This window comes from Prenolepis imparis, unplaced genomic scaffold (assembly GCF_030444845.1).
Source record: "Prenolepis imparis isolate NDT839.2.m4 unplaced genomic scaffold, iyPreImpa1.0 SCAF_14, whole genome shotgun sequence".
Taxonomy (NCBI): domain Eukaryota; kingdom Metazoa; phylum Arthropoda; class Insecta; order Hymenoptera; family Formicidae; genus Prenolepis; species Prenolepis imparis.
Window position 1 is genome coordinate 9,587,945 of NW_028141172.1, and position 24,394 is coordinate 9,612,338.

Below are 24,394 nucleotides of genomic sequence, written 5' to 3' on the forward strand. Positions count from 1 at the left end.
TCGATGATACTCACAATCAATGTTATTTCCAACAATTACTTTTTCTAACACAGATATATTTTTCTTTTAGAATTTACCTTCTTTAGATTTTACCCCAGAAGATCATGGTAATCGTGAGACAATATAGTATGAAAAAATTTTTTAAATATGCTTGATTAATTTTACTATCCTCTTAGTAAAATTAATCAAACATATTTTATATTTTATTTTAATGGATATTATTATTTTTTATTGTGATAAATATTAATCAAAGAAATTTTCATAAAATTATTTTCAAACCATATGGTCTCACGATTATCATGATTTTCAGAGTAAATTCTAAGAAAAAATTTCTCTCTGTGAACAGTTTCCATGAAACTATATATATATAGAATATAATTATTCGTGGAAACTGTTCACAGAGAGTTTTAATTTGTCAATTGCACTGCCTTATATTTAAAATAAAACAAATATATATATTTACAATCTTCGTGAAAAAAGTGAAAGAAGTGCATAAGGTGTATTTAAAATTATATACAGCCTTACACATATCATAGACCTTTCTTTAAATGAAACAGTAATTCATTAAGTGATTTTTTGATACATGCAAATGATAATAAAATGCTCTTTCCAGAGAAATCGTGATTGAATCGATCGTGCAATTGACATCGATTCAACCAATCATTTCTCGCTGGGTTAATGGTCAAATGTTTAAATTAAAAGATGCGGACAAATATTGTCCCGAAATATAATTAATGCAATAAATAATTGGCAAGTTGAGTTTGCTTGTAGGTATTCTATTCACGTCGATCTATAGTAGCTTCATTCTCTAAATAGGATTGCAAGATAAATTAATTTATGCAAATATATGCTAATAAGAAGTAAGTTTACTATACATTGAAAGCATAAAAATAATATCTATATTATCCAAAATAAATTTAGGAATTTTTACGCTTCAAGAAAGCAAGTTTATTATAATACTATATAATTATAATTTAATATTTTATAATTATAATTATAATACTTTATAATTATAATTTAATATTTTATAATTATAATTTATAATTATAAATAATATATTATTTGTTTTTTTATTCTATCGTTTTTCTACTTGTAGATTTTGAAAATTGCGAAAAAAATTTCATTACGCCTGTGTGTGTATAACAATCTTTAATACAATTGAATATACTACATACATTTTACTGCGTACATTTTGATCGAAGAAAATGCAGTAATTATTGATTTATCAATTATTTTATAATTCGATCATAAAGATTATTATAATTAATCATGAAATAGAGTTTCACAAAGTAATATTCAGATATAAAAACTCGTAATTTATACACATTCACGCACGCACACGAAGTTGACGTGTTACAAAGAAGTAATCGAGAGACATGAAGGAACATCGATTCGAGTATATCTGAATCATTGAGAAGATCGCATGGAACATTGATCAGTATTGATTACTCATAATCGAGAATCTCGTAAAAATCGCGTAAAAGAGAAGAAAATTGTTGTCAGGAACATTAAAAATATTATGTGTTTTACTAAAAGTATTGATGCTACTTTAACAATTTTCTAGGAAGTAAGGACTCGTTAATATAAAAAATTCTTATTTTTAAATATAAAAATTTCATAACATATATTATGTTTACGTTTAATATATGTATACGACTACATTTATAATTATAAAAGCATAATTTTATACTACATAATATCTATTTATAAATGTGGCAATTTTAAATGTAATATTAATAAACTTTATAGGTACATACATCTGCTTTTTTATATCAAGTTTTTTGCTTATGCAGTTTTAATTATTTAAATAAAATTTTTTAACGTCTTTTTTGTACAGTTTTACAGTTATACATGTAAATAAACATATGTAAAAACATTAAATTTTTTTAATAAAGAAATCTTCTACTTGAATAAAGTTTAGATCCGAACACCGTGAAATGGCTTTCTGGAAGCTGACCGGAACTGTAATATATTTTGGATTCTTCCAGAGAAGTACGTGACAATCCATTAATATTAATACTTTTAGTTATACCTTTATTATACGTGCCATGCCATTATAAGATAAATTGGAATCGTTTTTCATAGTCATTTGAATCTTTCCTGAGGTAACACATAATCATTTTCTAATAAAGCATTGACTAGCCCTTACATAATTAAAAAGCGCTCGTGATTTTAATATGTATACTGAATTAATACGACAATAATTAAAACTTGAATATCCAAAAAATTAAATCTTTATATATATTCGGTAAATTCTTTAAAGTTAATCTACGAATTGCAAGTTTTTATCTTTCATTTTTAAATATTTCCTTTTGTAACAGATCACAATACAATTTTTTACTACTTTTTAAATGTACCGTTTTTTTTGGCCGAGTGTATCTTTTGACAGAAATCAGCTGATTCAAGCATTAATTTGCTAATTAAATTGAAATTAATAATTTACAGAAATTAATTGATAACTGTCAAAGAAATATTAATCGAATTTAAAATATTATAACATATTATTTACAACATTTTTATTTTAGTTTTTATAACAGATTATTATTTTAAAATTTAATTAGCAAATTAACGCTTTAATCAGCTGATTTGAACGCTTTTAACAACTTATTTGTATATTATACCGTATGTCAAAATAATCTGGAATTCACAGAAATTTCAAATCAGACAAGTCGCAATACGGAATTTATAAGACAAAATTAATAATTAGATCACATAGAGACAAAATACAAATAGAAAAAACAAAATAAACAGCTAGTGTTACTTTCATAGTTTGATAGCAATCGAGCAATATTGCATGAATGATTTTCTACAAATTCGACGATTTCTATTTTAAAATTGAAACATTATATTTTTAAAATACTAATTTTTTTAAATCTTTGTATAATTAAGTATCTAAAAAATCCGTTTTCATATTGACAAGAAAATATCGATGATTACCACCTTGATTTAAAAACTACTTTTTTATGAGATAATATTTGTCTGAAATTATACATATATTTTGCAATACGAAGTTTTGTATCACAAGGAATTATCTTAGGAGCAGTGGCATATTCTGAATTTTGTTTCGGGAAACTGAAACGGTGTAGACGAGCAATTACATAAAAAAAATTCATATTTAACAATTTAGCAATGGACTATAGTTTTATTGACTTTTATAAACTGCTCAATAAATGCAAAAATGTTGACAACTTAGTTCAGGGACTAAAATAAAATTTTTATTATATATTATTCGTTGACCAACTTTCAAAGGAGGCTCTTGAGGCTGCTTACAATAAAGATATCAGATATTATCGTGAGCATCACACGAAGAAATCCAGTAAACGGGACAGTAATGAAGATCTTTTTAAAAGAGAGCTTTTAAGCTCAGATTCATATATTGCGTTATTAGAAAAATGTTAAAAAGCACTGCGTATTTCCAAAGGAAGTCGAACAATTTTTAGAACTCGCAAATAAAAATTAACATATATATAAACAAGCATACATACACTCGCGAATGCATATATTCTCAATTATATTATACTATAGATACATATAATTTTTTATAAACTAGAACAACACAAGCGCGACATTCTTCGATTTTATATTAAAAAGAATAATTATTAAAATAATAATAATTTTTTGACAGAATCAACTGATAAGTGTCAAAAAATATTAATCGAGTTCAAAGTACTATAACATTATATTTAAAATATACTATTATTTAAATTTTTACAACATAATATTATTTTAAAATTTAATTAGCAAATTAACTTTAATCAGCTGATTTCTGTCAAAATATATTACTAAAGCGTTAATTAGATAATTAAATTACAAAGTAATAATGTTATAAAAATTAAAGTAGTAATGTTGATAATACTTTATCCTCGATTAATATTTTTTGACAGAAATCAGCAAATAACTGTCAAAAATAATAACCAAGTTTAAAGTAGTTTATTTCTATCAAAAAATATTAATAAATCTTTTCGTCAATAAAATCGTAATTAGTCTCGATTATCAAATGATTCTTGTAGAAAATTCTATTTCTTTGTTAACACTATCTGTTCATGATATAAATACTAAATTTTTATTGTACAGCATAATTATTTAATAATTAATTAATATATTTTTTTAAGCATTGATTGCAATACATGCATAAAAATATGTGACTTAATTATGCAATGCATACAAATTTATTATTTAAATCATTAACAGAGAACAAAAAAATAGAATTTTCTACAAGAAACTTTCGATCAAAATATCTGCGCTCCCATTTAATTCGCGCGTCTGTACACATCCATCTCGCTGCATATCTCGCGCAAGACTGACCGCAAGCCGCAAAACTCAGAGCAGCGGTATCGCCAAGCGCAGCTATACGTCCGTCACGCTGCGCGTCTCGCGCGAGACTGATTCTCGATCTCGAGACATTGCTATTGCGAGACTGATCGTCAGCGTCAGTCTCGCGCGAGACGCGCAGCGTGGCGGATGTATGGGTTGTGTTTAACCATACCGCTGCTAAGAGTCTTGCGGTCAGTCTCGCGCGGTACAAACGCGCGAATATAATAGAAGCGCAGATATTTTGAAAAATTCAGTATTTAAATCTGAAACAGAAAGTGCGAACAAAGAAATAGGATTTCTATAAGAATCCATTGATAATCGAGATAATCACAACGTCGAAATTAATTATGATTTTATTGACGAAAGGATTTATTTATATTTTTTGATAGAAATCAGCTACTTTAAACTTTAATATTTTTGACAATTATCAGCTGTTTTCTGTCAAAAAATATTAATCGAAGATAAAGTATTATAACGTATTATTTACAATATATTATTATTTTAATCTTTTTAACATATTATTATTTTAAAATTTAATTAGCAAATTAACGCTTTATTAATATTTTTGACATACATCAGCTGATGAAACTTAATTTGCTAATTAAATTTTAAAATAATATTATGTTGTAAAAATTTAAATAATAGTATGTTTTAAATATAATGTTATAGTACTTTAAACTCGATTAATATTTTTTGACAGTGATCAGCTGATTTCTGTATCATTCTCTTTAACATAAAATTGAGGAATCGCGCTTGTGTCGTTCTAGTCCCGTTCTAAAAATGGCATGTTAAGTCGATTCTCGCAAGTATTGTTGCCTTTTTTTGCGATGTTGATTAACTGCCTCGATTTGCGTTGTACGTTATATCCATAGCATCGAAAGGTTGTCATCGCGAGGATTAATAGTTTAACAGTTTGTTCAAAATAAAATTAAATAAAATAATAATAAAATATGTTTTAAATAATGTTACAGTATTTAAAACTCTGTTAATATCTTTGACAGTTATCAGCTGATAATCTCGATGCTACGAATATAACGCACAACGCGAATTGAGACAGCCAGCATTGCGGAAAAGAAGCAACAATACTTCGAGACATTCGAGAATCGACTTAACATGTCTTTTTTTATAAAGGGACTAGAACAACACAAGCGCGCGCTATTTTTTTTTTCGCAATATATACGCGAAAAATACCCAATAAGATGTTTTTAAATACAGGAATTTATAAAATTTTTATGATCATGAAGAAAATGATAATAAAAATATATATATCATATATATATGTTAAAATATAAACATTATTGAAATTTTAGTGATAACAAACGCACTCGTGCAAAAGAAAGACAAGTTAAGATAGAGTTACTTATCAGATGATATTAATTAATTAATTTAAAACTAATATAAAAACTGAATTATGAGACAAAATTCCTTCAACAATCGAAGAAAGTCAAGCTCCCATGATTTATTTACTAAGAGAAATAGTTCTTACTTAGAGAAAAAATAGAGAAAAAATGTCTTACTTGTTTAAAGTTTGAAATAAACATGCAATGCCATAATGAGATAAGTTGGAATCGTTTTTCAAGATGTCATTTGATTCTTCTCTGAGATAACATCTATGCAACTAGCGAATTTACAGAGTACGGAATTCTCTACCACTTTCTAATAAAGCATATACTTGACCTAATTAAAAAGCTTTGTCATTTTCGTGCTATGATATTGAATTAATATGATAATAAATAAAACTTTAATCTCTAAAATGATATACATTTTATTTATCTTTCGGTAAATTCTTTAAAGCTAATTTACGAATCGCAAGTTATATCTTTCTCTTACGTATTAAGATTTCCCTTTGTGACAGATCAGGCATTTGCATTCGAGCAGTTATAGAACTTCTAATAAATATATAGTCTATTACGTATCTTTGAAAAATATATTATGAAATGACAATGACCAGTTCACATACAGATATATATATATATATATATATATATATATATGTGTATATAAATGAACGTATAATACAGACAGTATAATTATAAATATCTCATAGATGTAAAACTCATCGTTTCTTCTTAAAGTACACATATACAAATAATTAATTAATTGCCGGCTATATAATATTCATTGATGCGTCGGATTCAATATTGCGTCTTCTGTGTGGCTTCTTAAAGCTATAATATTGTTCAGACAAAATTTAAAGTTTGGTCTGTCATTTGATGCACACCAGCAACGCTGCAATAGTTGGTATAACAACACTGCAAAAACAAGTGTGTTACTTTTACACATTTTAAGCGTGTTATTCTGTAGACACTTTTTACACGTTTCATCGTGTGTAAAATAAGAACACACGTGTGTTGTATGTATGCATCTATGCGTGTTGTTTTTACACGTTTTACGCGTGTTCGTGATGGATAATTGCCGCCAAAATTGTAGGGGTGTTACACTGCAAAAACAAGTGTGTTACTTTTACACATTTTAAGCGTGTTATTCTGTAGACACTTTTTACACGTTTCATCGTGTGTAAAATAAGAACACACGTGTGTTGAATGTATGCATCTATGCGTGTTGTTTTTACACGTTTTACGCGTATTCGTTGCATTATGTGTATACGATGTACATGATACAACATTTTGCACGTTACTTCTACGGCCGTCGAACACCCCTAAAATTGTTTTACAGCGGGATTTCTAATTTTTTTGATTCATTTTTCGTATGGATTTTCCGTAGGATTAATTTATTTATATGTTTATATTAAATTTTTATTTCTTTTATACGTATTTAAACACAAAATACAAACTTTTAATACTGATCTGATCAATTATTAATGATTTTATAAATTATAATATTTTGTTATACATATATTTGTATAGAGTTGTGTTTACATATATATATTTTAGTTAGGTAGCATGTTATATAGGTAGGTCTATATATTAGTTCTTATATATTATACATTTTTATTACATGGTTAGTCACCCATTACAGAGTTAGTCATTATATATTTTCTTTAGTTCTTTGTATTTTTTTTCAATTAATTTTTTTTACACACTTATAAATGTGTTTCTTTTTTCCGTGTTAGTTTCGCTCGTGCGTTATTATCAACGTGTGTTGTACCGTACAATATGTGTAACATAGTACTTTCTGTATTATATCAACACGCTTTAAGTGTGTTTGAATTAACGTGTTGTTAATGAGTTGTAATCGAGAAGTGTGTATAACACCTAACCATATTAAAACTACACATTTACGTGTATTGTAAAACGAATATTCTATTCAAAGTGTGTAGTATCAACACAGCAGCCGTTCAGTACACGTGAGCAAAGTGTGTTATGTCTTATTTCTACACACGTTGAACACACATCGAACACGCCCATTTTTTGCAGTGTAAACAGATCATATTAAATTATCTACATATTATCATATTTGCTTACCAAGTGTTTGAAAAATAAATCTTTCATCAGATGGCCATGTAAAGTTCTCGTACTCAGGATATGTCAGTATCAAACGAAACTTGTATAAAGTTGCCAGTAGCAAGTTTTCTATATAATACATTACTGTCTCATCATTATTCTTCTCAAAATTATCTGCGATTTGCCACTTTTGCATCACATCATTTTTGTATTCCAGTACGTAATGGACCGTCAAATTAACGCTAGGAATCCACGAAATATTCATATTGTTTATGCTAACTCCGCTCAAAGTTATATTGTTCGGTTCCGAGTACGTGTACACAGTTTTGGTCAAACTGTCATTATAGAGATTGGTGAAGTTGGCTGGATACACACGTACATATACAAAGTATTTCTGTTTTGGCAGCAACGATTGGATTATAGTAAAAAATTTGTTGTCTACTTTATTATTAATAGATGGCTTTTCTATCGGTTGCGTGCTGTTCACCGAGTTAATTGTTTCCCAATATACTCTATAAGTTACTGTCGCACAATTCAGTTTCGTGGGTAGCATCCAATAAACTGCCGCTATAGTCGGCGTCAGAACCTGAACGTTCACATTTTCTGGTGCATTGAGTTTGCTTTCGTTAGTTCTTAGTATGACTTCCGATCGGAATTGCAGGTCCATCGATAATTGATCAGAGTAAAAATTGCTCACAGCTAGCTTCAGCTTGTATTTTGTAAACGGTGTTAAATTCTGAATTTCATAATGCCGCTCGTATGTCTGCATATAGAATTCATCGAACTTGTTATTAAGGTTATTATACAAACAGCTTACGTAGATGATATATTTAATAGTAGGTATGTTGTTTTTGCATTTGTGCTTGCGATTTGGTTTTGTAAAGTTCAAAACAATACTGTGCGCTGTTATTTTTACTATTGTAATATTATAATTCTTTTCATCAGGCGTAAGGCATTCCGTCCGAGGATATGGTTGTAAGGAGGATGATTTACCAAACGATATTAGAGGATTAAAGTAATCCGTGCTGTTTATTATTTGCACGTGTTTAGATGCGTTTTTTTCACTGTCGACAAGTGCATACTTCTTTTTTAAAATATAAAGATAAAAATCTGATGTATTTGCATAAGGTCCACTTAAATAAATGTTTGTTTTATCATTAATAAAATGTGACACAAAGTTTGCGCCCATTTCAGCAGTTGAAATCGAATTGCATTTATTTGTTTTAATGTTCTCCACAATTAATTCAAGGTTTTTTCTCCAGAATATTAGCGGCTCCTCTGTATTTGTGATGTCAAGCTTAATTTGATAAAAAGTTTTAAAAAATGGTGTTTTGTATGGACTACAGGTCATATCGGTTCTTAAAAAAGATTGCACATTTCTTCCGTCAAGATCCGATTTCATTATTACAAACTGCATATCTGATAACACTTCTATCCAATAGAAAAATCTGGAAAATATATATATTATTCTAAATGTGTATTATAAAACATAATTTTAAACGTGAAGTTAAAAAAATAATAAGCTTAAGTTCTTACAATTTTATGATAATTATTGATTTTATGATTCTTTATATCTTCATTACAAAATCATAGTATATTATTGCAAAATTAGAAAATAATATAAATTCTTAAGTGAAAGACACAAAAGTGTTTATTTTTTCAAGTGAATAAAAGTTAACGTACCCCATAGACGGTTGTACAGTAAAATAAAAATAATTTTCTCTGCTCAAAATTTTATCATATTTGATTATGCCATTTTGCCACATTGTTAAGTCCAGCTTTAAAATTGACTCCCGATCTCCCATCCAATATAGATTTCTTCCTTTCCAATCGATGCAGAGATTGTGGGAATTTTCTTTTAAACTAGTAATTTTTGTAATATTATTTGTATTCATATCCCCTATCATTAAATCTCGTATATACTCATGGTCATTATTAGTCTCCTGGATCCAATAAATTTTATGTTCTGCTACAGAATAAACCACTTCTATTACATTAACATAGCTATTAAGGGTAAAGAGATTGACGTAGGTTCTTGAATCCAGATCCCATATTGCAATAGTATTATTCACTGCAATCAATAATTGAGGTATCGGATTTTCGTGCGTCGTTGATACGTTCATTAAATCTGTATAAGGACCAGCACCAGCTTTAGTATGCGCTCGTACTCGATAATAGTACGTTGTATTAGGTTTTAGATTATGTTCTGTGCATTCCATTGTAGTTAAAATAGTTTTGTCGTCAAAGATTTGAATCTTTTTTAGGTTCTCCATGAACCAACATTGCACTGTATATCCTTGTATCGCTTTGTTTGCAAATTCAGGTTGGTTCCATCTGTAAGACAAATTTTAGCCTTTTCATATTCAATAATTTTTTAAAAGTTTTAATATTTTCATTGTATATGTCTATGTTAAATTTTAGAGAAAAAAAGGATATAGACTGAAAACTTTGATTCATCACCTGAATGTCACAGAAATGTTGATTTTTTCGTTGAGAAATCCATTGAACTCTACGAATGCTCTTGGTTCGCTAGGAATTATTCCTAGAGATTTTGAGGTGTAATAAGTGGAGAGATTTTTCAAAAAAACATTAACTTATTTGTTATAAGAGCAAAATTGAAAATTTGCACTGCATAATATTATTTAAATATATTATAACTTTATAACAGTATACCGACAACGCAAAGAAGATAACGAGCAAGTTTTGACTAGGATTCTACATGAGGTACTTATCGGAAACTTTCAGCATAATGCGCTATACAGTCCTGCGTTGCAATATAATCCAAATAAATTTATGCTGACTAAAAAATTATTAATGCTTTAACACTTTTTAAATAAGATTATTATAAGCAACGATATTAATACCTAATTAATTTCAAACGTTTTATAAACCATATCTTATAAACGATAAGACAAAATTTTTAATCTTTTAACGATTTTAAAATTAGACGTTGTTCAAAATGTGACATCGAGAAAAACCTGATTGTCGGTTTTATGCGTTTACCAGCGATAAAATTAGATCTATCAGCGTCCGGTTTCAGTTGAATATTTGTTACCTAATATAACCATGTACATGTCACGTTGCGATATATTCAACATTTATAATAATTTGTTAATTAATCTAGCAGTTAGATATAGTCTCTTTATAAACAAATTTTAATTTGTCATTTTCAAGGTAATAATATGTCTTAAGTTTTTGTTTATTGAAAAAGACAGTTGTACTGTCGAAACGTTTACATGTTTTTTTAATAACTTAATTTATTCCTTAATAAAGAATCTGTTTAACATCTTGATTATTCGGCTCGCAAGTTGGCCTATTATTGATTGTTTGATTTTAATTATACACGAGCCTTATCTTAATTTTGATATTATTAATTTTATTTCACGCTGGCCTTATAATGCGTCGCTATCATCTACATTACAAATATCATCGTTTTAATTTTAATTTCGTACATCTTAATTACGGACAACAAACGTTCCAAGATTTAAAATTCTGGTTAGATGCGAACTATGGTAAGATAAGAGCTATATCTAAATTAATTTTCTTAAAACAATGCAGGAGTTTGTATATTACACCCAAACATTTAGCAAATTGTTGTAATAATATGTTCAGCGTTTATCATCATAGATCGGTGAAAAAATTAAGCAATGTGATGCACAAGTTCAGACTAGATATCCTAAACATAGAGATATTTGATCTATACAGATCCATAGAAACATTTAACAAGAACATAACAAAATATTCACTGATACTTAAACAGAACATTCCGGTTAAAATTTGGCATGAGATTTCCAAACATCACAATACACTTTTCAATAAATATGTCCTCAGGTCACATGATATTCACAAAAAAAAGTTTTATTGGTTAGTACAATTAAAAGAAAAAGAATATTTTAACAACATTAAACCTATTGAATTTTTCTGTTCTCTTAATAATGGAGATGGCTCACGAAATAATAGCTATACACACTTTAACAATCACATAAGTGCCAATAATTTCAGAAATAGAAATTTTAACCCACTAGAACAAACCAACAAAAAATGGTTCATCAATTTATCAGACATAGACATTCCAATCGAGGTGAGGAACTTATTACAATTAGGCAGTAATTTCAGTCTACCTATTAATTTGGACAAAAAAATAGCAGTCCATGAATTCATTAAAGATATAGAAAGTAATTCCAACAGCATTATCAATCTTACCAGAATACGCAACATCGCTATTCCTCAGTTCTCTGTTTTTCTAAATAACAACAATAAGAAGAACACGTTACATGATAAATTGCTGGGTATGTATAAAAAAACTAAAAGATTCTGTCAAAATCCAAACATTATGTTTACAAATGCTGATAAGGGGAATGCTACAGTAGCTATGAGCAGGGACATGTATATTAAAAAAGTCGAAGAATTATTAAATGATAGAGATAATTATACAAAGGTCAGCAATAATCCTTCAAAGAGGTTAGAGAGAGAACTCAACAATATTTGTAAAAAATGGTTGAAAAACGACATTATCACGAAGCAAGAATATTATTTTTTGCACTCGAGCGACTCTCACCTTCCTAAAGCATACGGTTTGCCAAAAATACATAAAGACAACGTTCCTTTCAGATTAATAGTATCTTCTGTTAATACAGCACTCTATCGTTTGGCATCTCATTTGCATAATATTTTAATAGGCAGTTTACCCAAGGCTATGAGTTATATAAATAATAGTTTTGAATTGTGCAACGCATTGTCAGATTTTTGTTTAAATGATTCTGAGACTATAATATCTTTAGATGTAATGTCGCTGTTCACAAATGTACCTATGGATCTTGTAATTGAGGGTATCAGCAGAAGATGGGAACACATAGAAAAACACATTAACAAAAATGAGTTTATCTTGACTATCAAATTCATTTTATCCTCAACGTTTTTTACATTTAATAACACAGTTTATAAGCAAATCCATGGTATGCCTATGGGATCTCTGTTATCTCCCATCTTGGCTGATATCGTCATGCAGGATTTGGAGACATCAATACTTAACACACTGAATGTCGGGGTTCCGTTTTATTACCGTTACGTTGATGATATTCTGTTGTGTATTCCGGAAGATTATGTCTCACTCATTTTAGATAGATTCAATTGTTATCACAATAGATTAAAATTTACGCTGGAGCGAGAGGATAACCGATGCATAAGTTTCTTAGATTTATCAATCAAAATAATTAATAACGTGATACATATTGATTGGTTTCAAAAAAAGACGTTTTCGGGGAGACTTCTCTCGTTTCATTCTAACCATCCTAGATGTCATAAGACAGGCATTATTTATAACTTAGTAGACCGAGCTCTGTTATTATCTCATCCGATGTTTCACAAAAAGAATTTAGAATTAGTCATAAATATTTTAATAAACAACGGCTATCCTCTCGATCTAACATTCTCAGAAATCAACCGTAGAATTAAATATATCATTGCTAATGAATCTAATACAATAGCAAAAAACAACACAGCGAGGGGTGACAACGTCTGTAATGATAGAGACCAAAAATTTATTGCTATTCCGTACGTGGAAAGAATTTCTGATCTAATAGCCTCCGAACTTAAAAAATCCAATGTAAAAGTGGGATACAGAATTTTAAAAAAATTGGACGGAATCATTAAGACGCAGAAAGACAAGGATGAAATTCAGAATAATGCTGGCGTTATTTACAAAATAAGTTGCAATAATTGTGATGCAACTTACATAGGACAGACAAAACGACAATTACACACAAGATTAAATGAACATAAGAATAACATAAAATTGGATTCTGCGAGACATTCGGTTGTCTCGGAACACATTATAAATTTAACACATACATTCGATTGGGGCAATACCAAAATTCTAGACCATGAAAGAAATTATCATAAAAGATTAATTTCAGAAATGTTATACATTAAAGAGCAAAAGAACAGTATTAATTTAAAAAAAGACACCGAACTTCTTGACAGTTCTTATTTTGATGTTTTATCTAAATTGTCTGAGTCTTCATAACATAGAAATATGTATAATAATCTTGTAATAACTAAATAAATATTAGTTGGCGTTGTCCCTTAGACTTATCATCATGCTCTATAACAGTTACGTTACACAAGAACAATTATAATGAGGATAATAATCGCGAGTTTCTCTTGACTTGACACTCTTCACATGTTTAACACACTGACGAATATCGGATCATAAAATTAGACGTTGTTCAAAATGTGACATCGAGAAAAACCTGATTGTCGGTTTTATGCGTTTACCAGCGATAAAATTAGATCTATCAGCGTCCGGTTTCAGTTGAATATTTGTTACCTAATATAACCATGTATGTGTCACATTGCGATATATTCAACATTTATAGTAATTTGTTAATTAATCTAGCAGTTAGATATAGTCTCTTTATAAACAAATTTTAATTTGTCATTTTCAAGGTAATAATATGTCTTAAGTTTTTGTATTGAAAAAGAGTTGTACTGTCGAAACGTTTACATATTTTTTTAATAACTTAATTTATTCCTTAATAAAGAATCTGTTTAACATCTTGATTATTCGGCTCGCAAGTTGGCCTATTATTGATTGTTTGATTTTATTTTTTATAGTTACGCTATCAGAAAAATTCTGATCCGGCTGGAGATTTTGTAAAATGAGACGATTGTTGTTTTCGGTCTCTGAAATATCCTTAATAAAATATAACATATAACAAAAATTAGTAATGCAGCTAAGTCAGTAATTCCACGGTATTTTTAATGATAAATAAAATAGTATATATAGAGATATATATGAACAAGATTACCATAAATAATAACATATATGTCGAAATAACTAAAAGGAGCATAAAATTTTTTGTTTTGTAATAATATTAGCTAGATATTTTTATTTATAATTCCATTCCTCATTTATAATGTATTAAATATTATGTAATTTCATTTCTAAAATATTTATTCTTATTATTCAACATATTTTCTTGCGAAATATCAAACATGATTCTTATATTAAAAAAAAAACTCACGCAGAATAGGCAGAATAAGAATTATTTAATAAGAATTCATAATTGTTTCTTTTTTAATAAATAATATATGAAAATGTTACTCGCTTCGATTCCTGAAGCGATTTTGCTGATAATTATAGCTAATGATTTAGTTTTTTTGCGATTGTTAGTTAACTTTTTTAAATAAGCGTGTTTACTTTTTAATAATCCGTCCGTTATTATTAAAATTTTAATAATAATGTTTGTATTTCAAGAATCAAAATGTTTAAAATATTCTCTTTTATAGGTGTTTGTGTGTGATTATAGAAATTATATAAATTTTTGTACTTAAAATCTTGTCGAAATTTTTTTTGATTATGGTTATATCTTTTAACGCAAAAGAATTCTGGAAAACAAAATACCATAAACTTCGATTGACATTACCACGATATATAAGAATATGTGCATATTCTACATATAACTGTTCAAATGGATATCTATATTCATATGGCTATATAAATGGATATACTATGAATATTATATATATACATTTATAAATTTTTATTAGTTAGATTGGAATAGATTGCTGTTACGTATGTTGTTCATTTAACTATTGGCCGTATAAAGTTAACTGATACAATTTGAATTTTATTATACCAATATAGTCGACATTACTTTATATGTATATGACACAAATGCAACCATCCTTGACACATCAAAATGACGCGAACTCTTTGAATTAATTTAATTAAATAAAAATTAATTTACAAAAGTCTTATATTATTAAATAATTATAAATATTTAATAAAATAAATAAGATCTTTTTGCAAATTGATGAAATTGATCACATAAAATTCAATTCAAGTGTTAAAAATATATGTATGTATGTAAGTATGTATCAAAATAGTTAAAAATTAACAGAAAATCTTATTAATATTAATAATTATTAATCTTAAAAATAGCAATAGAAACACAAACATAATACAGTCAAATTTTAATATTTTGTCTTAATTTAGTTTAATTTTTGACTATATTATACATCTATTTATAAACAAAAAAAATTTTCAAGCTTTATACATCCTTTCTCATTGCATCATACTTTATAGTTTTTTGTATAGTTTTATTTTATTATACAGTATGAAATATTATTATATTACACGTTTTAGTTATTCAAATAAACTGCACTATTACTTGTAATAACATTTAATTGTTTTTTAATGAAGCGAAAAAAATCTCTTACCTGCGTGAAAAGGTTGTCTGGAACGGTATGTTTCTTTGTCAAAATCGAGATAGCTGCTTTCACCAGCATTAAACTGTTCAATAAAACGTATAATCTCAACTTAAACATAATAATTTCGGTGAATGTTGGCGTTCAATTTTTAATCACCAGTATTGATTATTTCTTATTCTATGGATAATTCAGATTTGATCTAATCGATTCGATACTTTATTATGTGCTCGATGAATTTTTTAAAATCTAGTTTGCGAATAGCGTTATTATCTTCCAATACATTTTAATATATCTTTTTATGATTAATCACAATATTCTGGTAAATAGTAACTTTTATAATTATTCGATGGGAACCAATAACAAAAATAAATACGAAGCGACACGTATTCACTTGATTGTATCCAAGATAATAATTTATCTTTGTTGTAATTTCTTTTAATATTTCGTGAATAGATAATCAATAAAAATATAATCACACAATTTATATAAGCAATCCGAAAATTATAGAATTATAAATTTTCTGTCACTTTCACCGCTATTCAAGCATAAAATATTATCCACGTTGATATTTGCTATATTTTTTGTTTCACTAAAATATAAAAAATTATGATTACTTCTTTTATGCATATTGTATACTACGCATGTTATTAGGATCCACTATATGTGCATATTGTTGTGTGACGTTTATATGACAGTATTTGAATCAAATGATGCGGAACGTTGTCTTTTTTCGTGGCAATCACAATCGTAACTGACTTCGCAGATTAGACTGATCGTGCTTTATTTGCTGCGCTCTGTATGATTCATTTCGCTCTGCCTGATCGATGATACTCACAATCAATGTTATTTCCAACAGTTACTTTTTCTAACACAGAGAGAATTTTCTTTTAGAATTTATTTACTTTAGAATTTACGCCAGAAACACATTTAGTAATCGTGAGACAATATGGTATAAAAAAATTTTAAAAATATGTTTGATTAATTTTACTATACTTTTAGTAAAATTAATCAAACATATTTTATATTTTATTGTAATAAATATTGTTATTTTTTATTGTGATAAATAAACGTCAACTGATTTACGCAATTTAATTTTTTTAATAAAGAAATCTTCTACTTAAATATAAAGTTTAGATCCGAACACAGTGAAATGGCTTTCTGGAAGCTGACCGGAACTGCAATATATTTTGGATTCTTTCAGAGAAGTACGTGACAGTCCATTAATATTAATACTTTTAGTTATATATTATACGTGCATGCCATGCCATTATAAGATAAATTGGAATCGTTTTTCATAGTCATTTGAATCTTTCCTGAGGTAACACATAATCATTTTCTAATAAAGCATTGACTAGCCCTTACATAATTAAAAAGCGCTCGTGATTTTAATATGTATACTGAATTAATACGACAATAATTAAAACTTGAATATCCAAAAAATTAAATCTTTATATATATTCGGTAAATTCTTTAAAGTTAATCTACGAATTGCAAGTTATTATCTTTCATTTTTAAATATTTCCTTTTGTAACAGATCACAATACAATTTTTTACTACTTTTTAAATGTACCGTTTTTTTTGGCCGAGTGTATCTTTTGACAGAAATCAGCTGATTCAAGCATTAATTTGCTAATTAAATTGAAATTAATAATTTACAGAAATTAATTGATAACTGTCAAAGAAATATTAATCGAGTTTAAAATATTATAACATATTATTTACAACATTTTTATTTTAGTTTTTATAACAGATTATTATTTTAAAATTTAATTAGCAAATTAACGCTTTAATCAGCTGATTTGAACGCTTTTAACAACTTATTTGTATACGAGGGTGGTTTGAAAAGTCCGTGCAAAGTCAGAGAGATGGCACCACTGGTGCGTATCGGGGTTATTTTTAGTTAGTAGCATCTCTTGGAAGAACACACACCAAGTTTCAGCCAGATCGGTCTATTTCTCTGTGTTTGGCGTTCGTTTGAATCGAGAAAGTCGAGTGATTTCCAAAAAATGGATGAAAGAGAATTTCGTGTGTTGATAAAACATTACTTTATGAAAGGCAAATCGCCTCAGAAGACTAAGGAGAAGCTTGATAAACATTATGGTGAATCTGCACCTTCGATTAGAACAGTTTATAAGTAGTTTCAAAATTTTCGGAGTGGCCATATGAGCACAAATGACGCTGAACGTTCTGGACGCCCTATTGAGGTCACTACTCCAGAAATCATTGATAAAATCCATGATATGATGATGGATGATAGAAGAGTGAAGGTGCGCGAGATTGCTAGTGCTGTGGGCATCTCGAGTGAACGGGTACATAATATTTTGCATCAACATTTGGGCATGAAAAAGCTATCCGCAAGATGGGTGCCGCGATTGCTCACAGTTGACCAAAAACGAAATCGTGTGAGGTGTTCCAAGGACGGTTTGCAGCTGTTTCGGCGGAATCCACAGGACTTTAAGCGTCGTTTCGTCACTGTGGACGAAACATGGATACACCACTACACGCCTGAGACCAAGGAACAGTCCAAACAATGGGTTGCCAGCGGGGAGTCTGCACCAAAGAAGGCGAAGACCGTTCTTTCGGCCGGGAAAGTTATGGCGACTGTCTTTTGGGATTCGCAAGGAATAATCCTCATCGACTATTTGGAAAAGGGCAAAACTATTACAGGTGCATATTATTCATCGTTATTGGACCGTTTGAAAACCGAGCTGCAAGAAAAACGTCCACGATTGGCCCACAAAAAAGTCCTTTTCCATCACGACAACGCACCAGCTCACTCATCTGTAGTTGTAGCCGCAAAATTGATGGAATTAAGGTTCCAACTCGTTCCGCATCCCCCCTATTCTCCAGATTTGGCTCCCTCGGACTACTACTTGTTCCCCAATATGAAGAAATGGCTGGGGGGAAAGAGATTTTATTCAAACGAGGAGGTGATTGCGGAAACGAATGCCTATTTTGCAGAGTTGGACCAATCTTATTATTTGGAAGGGATCAACAAACTGGAGCAGCGTTGGACGAAGTGTATAAGCCTAAAAGGAGACTACGTTGAAAAATAAAAAAAGTTTATCCCGAAAAATTAAGTAGTTTTCATTTTTGCACGGACTTTTCAAACCACCCTCGTATTATACCGTATGTCAAAATAATCTGGAATTCACAGAAATTTCAAATCAGACAAGTCGCAATACGGAATTTATAAGACAAAATTAATAATTAGATCACATAGAGACAAAATACAAATAGAAAAAACGAAATAAACAGCTAGTGTTACTTTCATAGTTATAGCAATCGAGCAATATTGCATGAATGATTTTCTACAAATTCAACGATTTCTATTTTAAAATTGAAACATATTTTTAAAATACTAATTTTTTTAAATCTTTGTTTGTATAATTAAGTATCTAAAAAATCCGTTTTCATATTGACAAGAAAATATCGATGATTACCAACTTAATTAAAAACGACTTTTTTGTGAGATAATTTTTGTCTGAAATTATAATTAATTATTTAGCAATACGAAGTTTTGCATCAAAATAAATTATCTTAGGAGCAGCGGCATATTCAGGATTTTATTTCGGGAAACTGGAACTTTGTAGACGAGCAATTACATAAAAATAAAAATTTATATTTAACAATGAATTTCAACTTATTGGATAATGTATGAAATAAGTACATTATTTTACATTTTTTCTATCTTTTTACTGAATTTTTATTCTACTGTAATGTGAGAAGAATTAAAAATTTTGTTTTAATGATACGGAATCAGTAATGCAAAATTCAACTTTTTACAAGTAAAGTAAAATCCATGTGGCTTTCATATGAGAAACACAATTTAATTACCTTTTTACGCAGTACAAAAGTTTTATAGTAAAAACACATCTATTTAAACATCGTATTCATATTTTGAAACACAATACTTTTTTAAAAAAGATTTTTTTTTTCTTCAACATAAAACATTTTTTTCACAATTCTATTAATGTACATAAATAGAGATGTTTATACAATGAATTTTTAGAAATTGTGCACTTGTACATAATTATTTAATTTCTTAAAAAAAAATAATAGCTTTTTTTTAATTTAATCAGTATCATTTAGTTCTTAAAGCCTTAAACAATTTTAATTTTGAAATTTAATGTGTGAAATTTAATTTGTAGTTAAATTAGTAACTCACACAATTTGATTTATTTTTTTATTTTATATTATCTTGATTTTTTCCTATTTTCTATAATCATCTTATTAAAACGCGCATAGTAAATAATATACCTAATTATAAATATATTCAAGGTGTGAATTTTATTTTTCATTATCTTCTTGTATTTTACCTTCCTCTTTAGAAAAAATAAAAGAAAATCACTAATGGTAATTAATATACATATACATATTTTATTCATTTATACATTCTTATTTTACTTTATTTATCTTTCTCCATGATTAAAAAATTGTAATGTGAAAAAGGAGTTAATATTATTGCACAATGTCATAGATATATTTAAGGAGTTGTAGAAAAATTTTTTAGAAAATACGAAATAAACATATATGTAAAATTATATATTTTGGCATGTTGAAATTATAATTACATTAAAGTTCGTTATTAAAATTTTCGTTATTTTACAAGAAAAATAAACACCATTAATATATAATATTATAAAGATATTAATAATAAAATACTAATTATTGTAAACATTAATATAAAATAGTATTGCTAATATTAATATTAACTATTACGTTGACTGTACTAAGTAAATATTAATAATAAATCAAATATTAATAACAAAATGTAAGATGTGATTGCCAGTCGAATTTTAAAAACAAGGTTAAGAGTATTTTATTGACCAACACTGGCTAAAGCAATAATTCTTTTATTACGACGTTTCGACCCTAAATTGGGTCCTCTTCAGGCTACAAAAATTGATCACAATACAGAGTCGTTAATACATTTAGATAACACTTTTGATTTATAGTAGTAATATTGTAATTAGTAATACCTATTCTTTAATGTAACGTGGTAAACCCTATACGCACATGATGTTATGTTAAAATGTGAGTTAAAATTGACAGAATCATAGTCAGTATCAAACTGAGATATGGTGTTTATTTTTGACGTGTATAACTAACAGTAAGTCAGAGACATTGTTTTGAGAGCATTAAAAGTCAAATAATTAAAATAGAAATAAACACAATTACAATAATAAAGCTAAAGGACTCTATAAACCCATAATAGGATATGTATCGTATAAGTAATATTAAAATTGAATAATTAAAGGTAATTTGAATTAAAAATATAATTAAAAAATGCGTTGGATGGGACTAAAATAATTTGAGAATAGTGTCATAAATTGAATTTAAATTTTCCGTGTCCCTTTGTGAATTTATAGAATTCTTTTGCTTTTTAATAAAAATCATTTCGCTTATTTCTCTCTTTTTCAAGTTAGCTTCATTATGTAGGATCGATACATTAGACCAATCGAAATCATGATTAAGCGACGATCTATGTTTACTAATCACCGAATAATTACTTTCATGTTTTTTGATGTTAGAGTTATGTTCTCATTAAAGAATAGGTATTACTAATTACAATATTACTACTATAAATCAAAAGTGTTATCTAAATGTATTAACGACTCTGTATTGTGATCAATTTTTGTAGCCTGAAGAGGACCCAATTTAGGGTCGAAACGTCGTAATAAAAGAATTATTGCTTTAGCCAGTGTTGGTCAATAAAATACTCTTAACCTTGTTTTTAAAATTCGACTGGCAATCACATCTTACATTTTGTTATTTACACACCTGGACCTAATAATGGTGTTGATTGAAATAAGAAGTTTTTTTGATGAAATCTCGAGAAAATATGGAAAGGAACATACTATCTGTTTAAAAAATTGGATGAACACGAACAGGAAGATCATGGAATCAGAACAACAACTTAAATTCCTACTAAAATGTCGCAGTTATGATGTTCTTCCGGCGCATATCAGCAATTTACGGTTTAATCTCACGTTTCATAGTAACTGGGTCTCTAGATTAAATCATAATCTGATGGAAAAGAACAAGAAAACTTTATTAAATTTTGAAATAAAAGATCTACATCTTAACATTAGATTTTTAAAAAATAAACGATATAATATCGAATGTGAATTGTCATCCTTGTTATCTGATTCTTTTCTTGATGAATTTTACTCTTATAACTATGAAGGTTTATCTCAGCTAATGAATACTCAGAAAAACAGACTTGTCGATAAATTCAATAATATTTTAGACAAACATATAGTTAAGGATAATTTTCTGGAAAACATTGACAAATCTAAATGGCTTATAAATCTGAGCGATAAAACTCTTCCCAATTCTGTTCAAAATATACTGTGCTTGGGTGAAAAATTTAGTCTTAATCTTAATTGTCAGAATCCTAAAGATCGTGCCTTCGTAGCTATAGAACATATAAAAAATTTTGAAACGAATAATAACAAGATATCTGATGAATCTAAGGAAACTATAAAAAATGGATTTGTAAACTCTATTAAAAAATTTTTGCATAGCAAAAAACATCCAAAATATATTGATAACGTAATTCGCTTTCAATACCAACAATGTGATAGATTCCTTAAAAATAACAAAGACTTATTTGTCACAAAGGCCGACAAGGGTCAGATCACGGTCGTTTTGAACAGAATTGATTATGTAAATAATATGACATCTTTACTTGCGGACACTAGTACTTATAAGAAGCTTGATAAAGATCCTTTAAAAAAATTGACTAATAACTTAAACTCTTTAATGCGATCATGGCGACAAAACGATATAATTGATGAAATGACCTTCAAGCGTTTGGCTTGCAGTAATGGGAATCTTCCTAGAATATATGGCCTACCAAAGGTGCATAAAAAAGACTTTCCATTGCGACTTATTGTATCCTCTATTGGCAGTCCTACGTACAATCTAGCGGTATACTTGAGGGACATTATATCTCGGTCTGTTAAGAGGCCTGTTTCACATGTAAGGGATAGCTGGTCGTTTGGAAGAGGCATTAAGAGCGCTAATATTAAAGATAATGAATGCATGATATCCTTGGATGTTAAGTCTTTATACAGAAATGTTCCTAAATCCTTGGTTGTTTCGGCAATCAAAGATAGATGGAAAGATATCTCTCAAAATACGATCATTAACCTGAATCAATTTTTGTACGCGTTGGAATTTGTTATTGACTCCACGAGTTTTTCCTTTGAAAATGGTTATTACGAACAAATTTTCGGAATGCCTATGGAGTCCCCTCTTTCTCCGATTCTATCAGACCTGGTTATGGATGATTTGGAGTCATACTGCCGGAATGCACTATCTTTTTCACTGTCGGTTTATTGCAGATATGTTGATGATATCTTCGCTATTGTTCCGAGAAATCAGATAGACAATATTTTATCGCAATTTAATGGCTATCATCCTAGACTACAATTTACTTGCGAGATAGAATCAAATGATTGTATTAATTTTCTGGACACATCCATTATAAGGCAAAATCAGAAATTAACAACTAATTGGTAACGGAAATCTACATTTTCGGGAAGATATATTAACTTTTATTCTAACCATCCTCATACAAAATCAGTACTATTCTTAGCCTCACTGATAGGGCTATTATTCTTTCGGACAGGAAGTTTCATTCACAGAATATTTCGTTGGTCAAACGGATTCTTTCCAATAATTGCTATCCAATTACTTTAATTAACTCAATCATTAATAGAAGACTTAAGTTTTTACAATCTAAGTCATATGATAATTATCCATCCGGGGGAAAAAAATCTTTTGACACATCTAATGTAATCATTTTTCCATATGTCAAGGGATTAAGTGAAGATATACAGCGATTATTGGGAAAGTGTGGCCTTGAAGTCGTATATACTGTTCCTAACAGACTAGACAAATTAATTAAGAAAGGGAAAGACCAACTTCATCCCTATAAGAGAACTAATGTCGTATATGGGATCTCTTGTAAGAATTGCACTTCCTGTTATATTGGGCAGACCAAACGTCATTTGGAAACGCGCATAAAAGAACATAACTCTAACATCAAAAAACATGAAAGTAATTATTCGGTGATTAGTAAACATAGATCGTCGCTTAATCATGATTTCGATTGGTCTAATGTATCGATCCTACATAATGAAGCTAACTTGAAAAAGAGAGAAATAAGCGAAATGATTTTTATTAAAAAGCAAAAGAATTCTATAAATTCGCAAAGGGACACGGAAAATTTAAATTCAATTTATGACACTATTCTCAAATTATTTTAGTCCCATCCAAAGCATTTTTTAATTATATTTTTAATTCAAATTACCTTTAATTATTCAATTTTAATATTACTTATACGATACATATCCTATTATGGGTTTATAGAGTCCTTTAGCTTTATTATTGTAATTGTGTTTATTTCTATTTTAATTATTTGACTTTTAATGCTCTCAAAACAATGTCTC

General features: G+C 28.4%; 3 protein-coding genes across 4 annotated transcripts in view; 1 reads left to right on the forward strand and 2 right to left on the reverse strand.

The window, feature by feature from the left end:
• Positions 1-16,777, reverse strand: part of LOC145945106 (proto-oncogene tyrosine-protein kinase ROS-like) — a 28,536-nt gene extending 11,759 nt beyond the window's left edge. The window contains exon 1 of the mRNA XM_083053936.1: positions 15,942-16,777. Coding sequence (XP_082910062.1) covers positions 15,942-16,049 — 108 coding nt within the window. The 5' untranslated portion in view covers positions 16,050-16,777. The remainder of the gene's footprint in view (positions 1-15,941) is intronic.
• On the reverse strand, positions 6,712-10,281 carry LOC145944996 (proto-oncogene tyrosine-protein kinase ROS-like). 2 transcript variants are annotated; one of them, XM_083053750.1, is made up of 4 exons: positions 10,179-10,281; positions 9,402-10,052; positions 7,740-9,166; positions 6,712-6,754 (listed from the first exon to the last, which is right to left on the reverse strand). In XM_083053750.1, exons 2-4 carry the CDS (start codon positions 9,989-9,991, stop codon positions 6,750-6,752), a joined length of 2,022 nt encoding a protein of 673 aa, XP_082909876.1. In that variant the 5' UTR covers positions 9,992-10,052; positions 10,179-10,281; the 3' UTR covers positions 6,712-6,749. The 2 variants fall into 2 exon arrangements, with proteins under 2 accessions (XP_082909876.1, XP_082909874.1); XM_083053748.1 differs by lacking the exon at positions 6,712-6,754 and having other exon boundaries at positions 7,711-9,166.
• A 4,951-nt stretch (positions 16,778-21,728) lies between the features above and the next one.
• On the forward strand, positions 21,729-23,462 carry LOC145945107 (uncharacterized). Its single transcript, XM_083053937.1, has one exon. The coding sequence runs from the start codon at positions 21,729-21,731 to the stop codon at positions 23,460-23,462; it is 1,734 nt and encodes a 577-aa protein (XP_082910063.1).
• The last annotated feature ends 932 nt before the right edge of the window (positions 23,463-24,394 follow it).